A 12,160-nucleotide genomic window follows, 5' to 3' on the forward strand; every position below is an offset into this window, starting at 1 on the left:
CGGGGGTTTTTCTCACCTTGGCCAACCTGAATGGTAAGTGTGCATGGCAGCAATGCAAAGTCAGGGTTGCAGGGCAGACCATGGGCCACCCCTCCTAGCCACCTGTCACTTTTCCATGGCAGGCACTTCCCTCCATCACTTCAACACCTACCACTGTGTGTGCCTCTTGCCTAAAGACATAGTGATACTGCTTATTTGTCAAATGTGCATCATATGCCTCTTCACGTGACAACTTCCTAAACCCAGATCTAAATATTTCACCTAAATTGAGGCCTAAGTATAGGCAAAGGGCAAGTGCAAACAAGCTAGAAACATAACCTTTTTTTCTTCTCAGAAGTGGTTACTCTCTTGCTATTTCTATCCCCTTATTTTGATTATTTGTTTATGAATTTTTTTCTGGTGTTCCCACCAGTCATTCTACATACAAAAGAAAGCATTTATCCTATCCATAAGGTTTCTTAACCAGTCAAGAAACTACACACCTTACAAAGCAAATCTGTGTTTTAATATATAAAAAAAACCCTTTCTCTTTAATGAGATACCAAATAAGAAAATTTCTTTTCAGAATACTCTGTCTTTTGTGCTTGTTCCTTTTAATTATAGATGTGCATTTAGATTATCCATGCATATTACAAAAATGTAAAAAACAGAATGGTTACATGTAAAAAATAAAAATCTCCAGCTCCTTTTTCTGTGATGCTAATTTACATCCCAAGAGGCTAAATACTTTTTAAAAGTTAGCATTTCAATTTTGTTATGAGTAATTTATGTGGTGCAAACATCAAAAGCCATGGAAAGATGCCATCTTCCCCCGCCCTCCATTCTTCATTACTCCATAGCAGGTCATTGTTATTTGTTTTGTTTGTCCTTTCAGAAAAGTTGCATGTGTATTAAGTTGATACACGTATTTTTTCAGTTTACTTTTGCACAGATGATGAGCTACTGCTTTCATTATTTTGGCTTCTTTCCACTTAATAATTTATTTTAGAAACCTGTATCACTATATAAGGATTTTTCTCATTTTTTATCCAATTAATATTAATACAAGTGAACATATTGGGGCACCATTATATATTTTCCCCACTCATGTGACAACATTTAAATAGTTTCCAATCCTTTGTCCTCAGAAACACTGCTGAAATGAAAAACATCTGTGAGTCATTTCCAAGGCAGGCGGTACACAGAGGTGTATATTTCAACCACAAAAATCTATAGGTGGAAAGATATTCATATTTTTAATTGTGAGAGTTCAGAGTTTTTCATCACAGCAATGAAGCTAATATATACTCTCACCAACCACCTTTGAGACAGTCTGTTGAACCATTCCCAAAGAACCAAGCATATTATTACACTTTTGGATTAGTTTCTAGTCTGCCAGGTGAAAAATGGTATCTCATTGTACTTTGACAAACATTTCCCAGATGAGTTCATTTAAACATCATGTACATGTCTGAGTCATTTGTATTTCACTTTCTCTGAATTTCCTGTTCACATTCTTTGCCCATTTTTCTATCAGGTAACTGATCTTTTTCTTATCAGTTGGTAATGGTTCTTTATAAACTAGGGAAAGCAGATTTGGAATTTTAAAAAAGATTTTATTTATTTATTCATGAAAGAGAGAGAGAGAGAGAGAGAGAGAGACAGAGACACAGGCAGAGGGAGAAGCAGGCTCCATGCAGGGAGCCCGACATGGGACTCGATCCTGGGTTTCCAGGATCACGCCCTGGGCTGAGGGTGGTGCTAAACTGCTGAGCCACCCGGGCTGCCCAGCAGATTTGAAATGTTGCAATATTTATTCCAGCTTATTGTGTCTTTTGCATTTGTTTGCAGTGGTTTTTCTTCCACACGTGTTTAGTTTTATGCTATTTTTTTAATGATTTCAAGGTTTTATACTACTTTAGAAAGGTTTAAGATTATAAAATAATGTTTACATTTTTCTTAGTATTTTTGTGGTTTCACTTTTTTATATCTGTGCATTGATACATCTGTATTACATATAGATGAAGTTATTCTATCACTTGTGGGTACAACTTTGTTTCCCTTTGAAAAAAATGTTCTAATTTATTAAATGTTATTTTTCTTCCTTTTGTATGAGATGCTATCTTTATCATAGTCTAAAATCCCATTAGGAACTAAGGATTAATTCAGAACTTTCTACTCTGTTCCAGTGGACTGTCTCTTTGTGTTGCTGTTTCTGTAGTTGAGAGTTTATTTATTTAAAGATTTTATTTATTTGTTCATGAGAGACACACACACACACACAGAGAGAAAGAGAGAGAGAGAGGGGCAGAGACACAGGCAGAGGGAGAAGCAGGTTCCATGCTGGGAGCCTGATATGGGACTTGATCCCGGGACTCCAGGATCATACCCTGGGCCAAAGGCAGGCACTAAACCACTGAGCCACCCAGGGATCCCATGTAGTTGAGAGTTTAAATAGAATTTTTTTCTCTGCAAATTATTTAATTTCATTTTCCAACTGGACAAAGCATTTTCTTGGTTCTTCTTTGTTTTCTTTCCAAATTAAATTTAGAATCACCCTTACTAGTTCTGAATAAAGATGCATTTTTTTCCTTCTAGGATGGGATTTAACTTATAAATTTATTTAGAAAACATGATGTCTTTATGTATTTTTTTCTTCCTGAGAACAAGATAGGCTTTTCCATATGTTTAGGTGTTATTTTGCAATCTACAGAAGTGTTTGCAGGTATGGTCATAGATGCCTTACACATTTATTAAATAGATTACATGTAATTATTTTGTATTTTTTTGTCCTATCATAAATTGGATCTTTTACTCCTATGCATCTTCTAAATGGTTGTTGTATCATGAGTAAAGCTGATTTCTATATACTTTCTGCACTGCAATCTTAGTTTTTAGTTGAGTCTCCTTGGTGAATACTTGTGGTCTCTAGAATAATGATAGTTTTGCCTCCTCTTTTAAAGTTTTTATTTTCCCTCTCTCTCTCTCTCTCTCTCTCCTTGTCTAATTGTGTTAGCTTATACCTCTAGTACAATAAATTAAATAAGGAGAATAATAGCGATTATCTTTTCCTTGGTTTTGATATAAGTAGGAATGTCACTAGTTTTCTCTATTTAGTAGGTGTTGGCTTTGGAGCTGAGTTTTATTTTCAGTCCAGTGATCGAATTTTAGAATTTGGAGAAAAGTATATGTGAGACACAAATCTTGAACCGGCATTCTTTATTTCCATGGCAGATTATTCCATGTGTCTTCTATTGAAGTTTCAAAGGACATACAAGCACAGATGATTCTTAGCACAATTCATCAAGAATTTAGAAAGGCAATTTAATATTTTTGCACATAGTATTTTATGTAGGACAATCTCTGCCACTTAAAAATTAGATGTCCCCCTCGCTGCTGGCCCCATCATTATTTTTTTTTATTTACAAATATTTTCAGAAATTCCTGGAAATTTCCACTTACATTTTTCTGTTTTAGACAGAGATCAAACTGACATATCATGACCTATCTGGAGTCATGGTAGGGAGAAAGCTCACTTCCTCTCCTAGGCCACCAGGAATTGACTTGAATGTCATTCTGTGGATACACAGGAATGTCTGGGGCTATTCCTGAGATAGAATTTCAACAACACTCAGAATAACACAAAGTAAAAAGTAATCATGACAAAATCAAATGGTGATATTATCAAATAGTAGTTTGTGAACAATGCCATGTTATCAGGATTGAAGAGGGGTCCTTAGAAACTGGACCAGACCTGGAGATTCTCTCAGAGCACTGCAAGTTATATAGAAATATACTTGATAAAATAAGGAAAATAACTATGTGACAAAAAATGTCCCATCTCTTGTCTGTTTTGGTAAAATAAAACAAATATTTAAACCTAGCAAAGGGGTTGGTCCAGTTAGTATTTCTGTTTATGAATGGAGAACTTCAACTCCAGGATGACTGGTGTTTTCTCATAGTTTATTTCCATGCCATGTGTATGTCCTAGTGAGTAATCAAAACCAGAATATCTCAGTTCTTGCTACTCACTGGGGTCCCCAACATAAGCTATTTGATCGAGATGGTGGGCCTTGTTGACTGCATACAGATGGACACATAGTAGCCGGTCTAAAACTGAGATTTTGTTGTGGTTTTGAAAAGGTTTGTTGAAAACCAGACTTAGGAAGTGTACCAATTTGTGGAACTTAGTAACTTTATGACCAGGAGGATCCTTGCCCAGCGGATGCAGTGGCTGCCATAAGGTTAGAGCTTTGTTCCTGTAATGACATTCCTTAGCCCCTCTGGGTGGGGCTCATCTGGATTCTGACTTGTAGCTGGTCTCTGTGCTTGCTTTTGGCATCTGGTTGAGTAGATGATGTACATGCTTCTCGTTAGAAAAATGCCAGCAATAACTGTAAAATAACTCCCATAAACTAAAAACTAGAGAAAAACACATAGAGGTAATTAGACACACATAAAATATGACTATGTCACTGATAATACACAGTGATGATAATGATTTGCTTGGATTATGGGATAACTAAGACCCAGGATATACACAATACTTTCTTCTTCTATCTTAGAAGAATCAACTATAAAAATGTAAGAAATTCAGTAACTAAGAATGTGGGCTCTGGAGCCAAGGTTGCTTGGGTTCACACCCCAGCTAACACCAACAATAGTGAAAAAACACTAAATTCCACTGATCCATGTGTTTATGTCTACAGGATAGTGAATGAATTTAGTGAATGATAGGAATGAATTTTAGATAATGAGGTTACTTCTTACATAACTATCCCTTTCTTTCCCAGATCCATATGTAAAATGTGAAATGGGGCTATTTCAAGACCCTCAGTGGAGTAGGGAAAAGGAGTTGAGCTCTGCAGTCATGTACCACTTCTAGTCAAATCTCCTAAACCTTGGAACGAATATTATGGCAGGAGGAAAAGCAGACATAGAGGGGGCACAATGGCCAGAGCGGCATCTGACGACATGTTAGTAGCCACCGGCAAATGTTACCGAGTATGGTTATTGCTGAAAACCTACTTGGTGTGTTACAATATGATAAGGAAGGAATTGCTTATTTAAAAATTTGCTCAACTAAGCAATTCAAGAAATTAAATACTGCTTGTGGTGAGGTTGAAAAAACCTTTCAGATTACCTAGTTATTCCACATTCCCCCAACTACCTGAGTAGGAAAACAACAATATTACAGCTTACCTGAATGCTGATTGGCAGGTTGAGTCCTTTCTGATCTACTACGATCACTGTCATAATGGTCTGGATCACCAGGGCCATGAAGGTGTTCATTCCAAACACCAAGGCATAGCGTTCTACACTCAGATTAACCGCGATCTGAAATCTATCATTAAATGTTGAATTACATTCTTTAACAAAATACACATGGGATCCTTACCCTTAAAAGACAGAAAATAAAGAAATGGAGATCAAAGCAGTGTCTTGCTATCAGCCCTTTTTGTCTAAATCTCTTCCAGTTTAGACAAATAGGCAGAGCAAAGGGAATTAAAAAAATACAATACAGTTGAAGGCTGAATTAAAACACCAGTTAAAGGAAATATGGCACAATTTCTCCTCTTCAATTTAATGCTTCCAGAAATTGAACCTAGATTTTCTGAGTCTTCATAACCTGAGAATATTTGATGGTTTCTGATTATAGATACTCTTTCACAGTGAATTTTTATGAAAATGCAAGCAATGTCCAATTCATGGAATCATTTGGAGAGTTATTCTTTTTCCTGTCAATTGTATCAACAGTTTCAAATTTTGGTGGGCGAGTTATTTATTTTTAGGAAGATCCAGATCATGATTGGTTGTATAATTGAGTGAATCTATAAATAATTTATTCTAATAACTATATAGGTTTTGACACCTTATAACTACTGAATGACTGGCAAATGTATGTTATCTAGAGCTGTTCGGTGGAACAAGGGTAAAAGGCTTTTGGTTCTGAAGATTCTTAAAATGAGAAGAAGTAATGTAATCCTACCTTAACAATGTCCTTGAATTAAAAAGAAGAAACTTAAGAGACATGAGTTTGATTTGTTAAACTGACATATTTCCACTAAAAAAAAAAAGTAAACAACCTTATTCTCTTTCATGATCTTTTTCCAAGCTGCTCATATTTCTGTGGTTTGTCAATTCCTTATCAAACATTTTTCACACATTAAACCTCAGAACTTAATAAAGCTTCTGGCTCTACTTCTTTCATGTGATTTGAAATTCAAATATTTCTTATCTCTTTTGATTAATATCAAAGCACATTTCCTGTAGTCAGCTTTCTCTGCACTTCTATATGAAACAAAACGTTTTTCATTGTTAAAAACTGATTTCTGAGCTAGTTTCTTATAATCGTTGCATCCACTTTTTTCAATATCCAAGTTTTTATAACCCGCTGAGTATGTTTTGCTTCACCCAAATGTATATGTCTGGTATTACACAAACAACTAAATGAAATTAATGATGAAACCTAAACTTAATCATTCAGAAGCAGATTGCACCCTGCCTTGTTATGGCAAAAAACTTGAAATAAAAATCACAACCCGACAGTGTATCTTTGCTTTTGGTTCATGAACCCATAGGATTTTTTTTCTTTGATGACTTATCTTAGCAGCATTCAGAGGTCAAATAGTTAAATGAAAACATGGCTTCATTGTGCCCAATTTAATATGTAGCCAACATTTAATATTGCTATTGATTAAAATACTTCTGAAGTTTTGCAAAGAACTACAGAAATGCTACAGAAGAGAGAACATGGTGTGGGTTTAGGAGTGGAGAGAAATGATTGGTAATACTTACACTGCTATGGTTATAAGAAGCATATAGCTGGACTTGAATATCAAGTAGCCAGCATAGCATGCCCAGATGTCAGTTGTGTAATGCATGAGAAACAGAGAGCCTGCATTGATGATGGAGAAGATCGCTAGAGCCAACTCTCCCAGAAGATCCCAGTTGACTTTCACGTAGCCCACTGCAAAGGCAGTCACGGCCCCTGAGAAAGAAACATTAAGGGAGATCCACACATTGACTGTGCACATGGGATATGCCACCGTGCTCTATTTACATTTATTTATTTATTTATTTATTTATTTATTTATTTATTTATTTTTTACTGTGCTCTCTTTAAAAAGTCAAGTCTTAGGCAAATGTACATGATGAATGTATGGATTTCACAAAAATAGCATGTAGATTTATCTTTTTCTCAACCATATTTTCTGTTGGCTTCTCTCTTTACCTCCTCCTCTTTCAATCAGGTAGTTGCCACACTTTTAATTAATATCCATTACATGCCATGTACTGTGCCATGTGGAGAGGCCCGAAAGTTTTTTTACCACAGCAGCCTGGGGAGAAACGATCCATAAACCCTGTCACTTGCTACAACATGTGAGGAGCAGGAATAGAGAAGAGTGAAAGGGCTGCTCTGATAGTATACCTGGCCCGTCCACACTTGCCTTTCTCATTGGTTGTTTATCGTAATTTTTTTCAATGGGTAACAGATATGTTGCCCTGGATAGAAAATTTTAGTCTTTATTAGTAATCTTAAACTGCTGGTGTCCATCTCAGTGTCTTTGAGATCTAACCCATTTACTTGAGGTTTTCAGTGAACTCAATATTGACTTACAGAGTTTAAGAGACTGAATAATTGGCAGTCATTAGGGTTAGCATTTATAGTTCTTTTTAGCAAAATAAAAGGTACTTATGTTTCAAGTTACTGATGTTTGATGAACTTTTCCATGTGTGATCCAGGAAAGAACCAATGCTACAAAGGAAATACCATTCTTTCACCCCACCCTCCCAGAATTTGGAATGTAGAAGAAATAATTTCAGTGAACCAAGTCCAGAGCAGTCCTGGTGTGCAGGAGTAAAGGTGAAGCCTCCCAAAAGAGAGACAATAAGAGAATGGACGCCACTTGACTTTTCTGAATTTTTTGTAAACGAGGGTGTGGAAATCTCCTACTTCCTAGAAAATATCTTTAAAGTCTCAGTTGAATTTAAGTTCCCACTTACCAGGATATAAATATTTATTGTAGAGTAAACTTCAAAGGCAGATTTCCTTCTGGTGTTAGAATCCTGACTCTTGCATACATTCCACATCTCACTTAAATCTCTTAAGAAAGCTATTTTTAGAACTTTTTTTAAAAAAGATTTATTTATTTATTCATGAGAGAGAGAGAGAGAGAGAGAGAGATGTAGAGACACAGGCAGAGGGAGAAGCAGGCTCCATGCAGGGAGCCTGATGTGGGACTCGATCCCAGGACTCCAGGATCATGCCCTGGGCTGAAGGCAGGGACTAAACCGCTGAGCCACCCAGGGATCCCCCCATTTTTAGAACTTTTTGGTGTGGAACCTAAGATTGCTAATGGTCGGCACTAGTTAAATCAAATCTTTTAGTGGTAATCTGGAAGGCTTGAGGGTTCAATCTATTTTACTAAAATAATGAAAACTTCTTACTTATATATAAGGTGAGTATTTTTCTTTGTATATAAAAAAAACAACCTGAAAGAAGAAGGGGTATTATTAACCCCTTTCCTAATGATGAATTGGAATCTTAGGAGTTTGCCTAAAATTTAATCATTTGGTGCTTAATCCAGAGCTCTTGAGTTACTTGCCATAACTCTACCACATTACATACAAATGTCATGGTCCTCTTTTTCTTTCTTCCAGTGCCTTCCATTAAAAACAAAGGTTAATATGCCTTCTGACAGAATTAGCTTACCACCATGGAGTTTAGCAACAAAGACAAAAACTTAATGGGGGTAGCCCATCAAGGGAAGATAAATCAATGTTTGCTTACCTCCAAAGGTTGCAATAGCTTCTACTGCCCCATTATAGATGAAAGAACTCTGGGATGGTGCCTTGTAATCCCACAGGATTTGAACATAGTTCAAAATTTGGTTAAAACCTGCTGTAGAGAAGGCCCACCAGAGGGACCAGTAAAAAAGACGCTTTGAGGAGTAGCATTCCTTCAAATCTTGGAACCACTGCACAAAAACACTTAAAACCAAATTTTTAGGCATTGGGCTATTCACCGGAGCACCATCCAGGTTCCCTGAAATGGTTGGTATTTCTGAAGTGGGTATCTCTTCACCATCTTGTGTGGTAACTTTGGAAGGTTCATCTGACACTGTATTTTTGTTTGATGGTTTCTGTACCTCTTTGTTGGATTTTGCATGAAAAAACATGCTCTTCTTAGGCATTGGTAGGAAAAGTGAAAAAAGAAAGGCCACACAGACAGAGGCCAAGGATATGACATTGAGATAAAAGTACGATACGTTGGCCAGGGACACCAGGAGCTGGGCCAGCACGGAGGCCACTGTGTAGGCCACCAGTGTGATGCTCCTGCAGTAGCCACTCACTTTCTGGTAGTGCTCTGGGCTGACCACGCTGTAAATGTAGGCATAGTAGGCCACCTCGGTGGCAGTCACCATCCCATAGAAGAACTCTACAACCTGCATTGTCTTCACTCCCTGGCCAAACAAGAGCAGCAGCCAGGTGATGATGAAGCTGATCCCTTGCAGGATGATGACTGGCTTGTAGCGGACATAGTCAGTGAGGATGAACACGGGGAGCAGCAGCACCAGATAAGAGTATGTCCAAACTGGTAAGATCTCGTTTGTGATCTGTGAGGTTGAAAAATGGATCATGTGACCATGAAGCACCAGGAGGTGAAAGAGATACCTTTTTACGTAGTACATTACTAAGGTGTAGGTGGCTTGCCCAATATCAAACTCTGCATCCAACTGGATAGGATATTCTTCATATTATGGAAAAGCACAAGTGAAAACTGATTTTCTTTCTTTCTTCTTTCTTTCTTTCTTTCTTTCTTTCTTTCTTTCTTTCTTTCTTTGATTATTTATTTATTTATTTGAGACAGCGCACAGAGAGAGAGGGAGAGGAAGAAGCATACTCCCTGCTGAGCAGAGAGCCCAACACGGCACTCGATCCCAGGACCTCGAGATCATGACCTGGGTTGAAGGCAGACACTCAACTGACTGAGCCATCCAGGGGCCCCCAGAAAATGGATTTTCAAGGAAAAAAGAGGTCCTCCCCCTTCTTCAAAATAAAACCAATTTATAAATTTATGTGCATCCCAACGGAAGAATATATTTGCTTAATGTGCAATCTGAACTCTCTTAAAGTTAAACAGTATGTACATTTGAGTTAAATTAGTTAAAAATTATTCAACAGACACTCCTGGGGTTTTTAGTCTCTTAAAAAAATACCATTCCTCTTTTGTTCAAAGATTTTAACATTAGACAAAGGGGCTACAATGTTAGAAGACTCCAACAAACTTTATGTTTATTTGATCCATCACCATGTCAGAAATGTCCACAGTCTAATGAACACATGTGAGGACAGAAAAGAATAAATAACCTTGCAAAATTGCAAAGTGGGAACAAGTCATGCATTGCATTATCTTCCTGGCCAAATCTCCCAAAGCTTTTCCCCTCCCAATTCTACTGGTTAACCTCTGCTTACTCAATTCTGTCTCATTTGATGTGGGTATCTCATGGCTATCGTCAGAAATGCAAGGAACCGCAGTGATCATTCCTAGGAAGGAAGGACCAAAGGGGTTGATCTCTGGGGCAGGATGGGTGCGGCGGCAGCACTGTCACACCACACCTGCATTTGTTCTGTTCTGTGCCACTGCTGTAGACAGCAGAGTGATTGCAAAGGCTAGTGGGACTGAGTGGCACCTCTGGGCATAGGTATGCAAACTGGTCTATAGTGGTCACAGAAGCAGACCCCAGTCGGTTCACTGGCTGATTTAGGACCTGTATTTGTCCTTTGTTTTGTCTCAATTGTGATCGGCTTCCATCTAGAAAAAAATTGGAAACAGAGTTGTCGCAAAGTGATTTTACATCACCACACAACACGCTTGCTTTTTTGTCCGTAGCACCTCATCACCAAATTAACTAGCATCGGTTAGCCTTCTGGGTGAAGGCACACACTCTGTAGTGTCTTCGTGGCTATGGCTGGAGATTATAAAACTAGAGCAGGGTAATTCTCCAGGTGGGTGAGTGCCTTTTCTTGTTGCACTTATTATTAAAAAAGGAGGTGGATCTTTTAAGACAATTTGGCCTTCAGGGGAAGATAGAGCTGAGAGATAAAGCTGTTAAGTCTCACTGGCTGGTAAACAGTTTTTCACAACTGAGTAAGTGTCCTAAAAAAAATGATATGGTTCTTTATCATATCCTGCTTATACCTCAGCCATCTAAAAGTTTATTAAGACTAGATCCTGTGCCTGGCAGAGATTTTACGTTAGGATTACGTTAGTATAACAGAATTGATGGAGCCCTGAAAATTACCTTGTGTTAAGACTAATGGTAGAGCTCCATAAAAGTTAAAATATGTGGGATCCCTGGGTGGCGCAGCGGTTTAGCGCCTGCCTTTGGCCCAGGGCGTGATCTTGGAGACCCGGGATCGAATCCCACGTCGGGCTCCTGGTGCATGGAGCCTGCTTCTCCCTCTGCCTATGTCTCTGCCTCTCTCTCTCTGTGACTATCATACATAAATAATAATAATAAAAAATTAAAAAAAATATGTATTGGACTTTAATATGCTGAGGCTTCCCATTTTTACAAGTGTGAGGAGGGAAGACTAATTTGAATCATTGTATTAAATGACAAATACTATGAAAATGGATCACCAAGGTTAGTGCGTTAATATCTCAAGTTTGATGAAGCCCTAACCCCACATCTTGTTCAAATCCTGTAAAATTAAACCACGTTAAGATATGTATGTATGTATGTATATTAATTTACCTCTGAGCTGGTCAGGTTTTTATCTGGTCCAGATAAATACGGGATAAGGAAGGGTTCTGAGGGTCTCATCATGGAGAAAAATCCAAATAAGCACAGGATCACAGTAGGATAAATCCAGGAATGACTTGACAAAGTTTTGAAACAATCCATGGCTGATCAAATGGAAACAGAGTCAAAATTAGCTGACATTTAATTACTTTTGGCATCTTGGATATAACGAGAAACGTGTTTCTAAATGTTTTGTGGAAGGATAAAGTTTCCTCTGTCTGCAGCTGAAATGGGAAGGTGAATGATTCATAAGTGTTTTCACATATTCCTTAGGTGCGCCGGTCAAACCCTCCTTAGTCAACAGGCTTCTTACTCATTATTGCTGGGACAGGTTACGCCCCCTTAGTGCTCTTCAGCATAAACATGGT

General features: G+C 37.8%; 1 protein-coding gene across 15 annotated transcripts in view; it reads right to left on the reverse strand.

Annotated features, from left to right (window-relative positions):
* Positions 1 to 3,181: 3,181 nt before the first annotated feature.
* The window catches only part of LOC144296138 (thiamine transporter 2-like), a 37,743-nt gene continuing 28,764 nt past the window's right edge, over positions 3,182 to 12,160 (reverse strand). For 14 of the 15 annotated variants that reach the window (XM_077869079.1, XM_077869073.1, XM_077869084.1 and 11 more), the window contains 5 exons: positions 11,745 to 11,896; positions 8,774 to 9,599; positions 6,778 to 6,970; positions 5,182 to 5,323; positions 3,182 to 4,401 (listed from right to left, as the gene is read on the reverse strand). In XM_077869079.1, the coding sequence (XP_077725205.1) occupies positions 4,225 to 4,401; positions 5,182 to 5,323; positions 6,778 to 6,970; positions 8,774 to 9,599; positions 11,745 to 11,894 (1,488 nt within the window). In that variant the 5' untranslated portion in view covers positions 11,895 to 11,896 and the 3' untranslated portion in view covers positions 3,182 to 4,224. Of the gene's footprint in view, positions 4,402 to 5,181; positions 5,379 to 6,777; positions 6,971 to 8,773; positions 9,600 to 11,744; positions 11,897 to 12,160 lie in introns of those variants that run through there. The other variant, XM_077869086.1, reaches the window with a different exon arrangement.

This window comes from Canis aureus, chromosome 24, assembly GCF_053574225.1.
Source record: "Canis aureus isolate CA01 chromosome 24, VMU_Caureus_v.1.0, whole genome shotgun sequence".
In the NCBI taxonomy this organism is placed as follows: domain Eukaryota; kingdom Metazoa; phylum Chordata; class Mammalia; order Carnivora; family Canidae; genus Canis; species Canis aureus.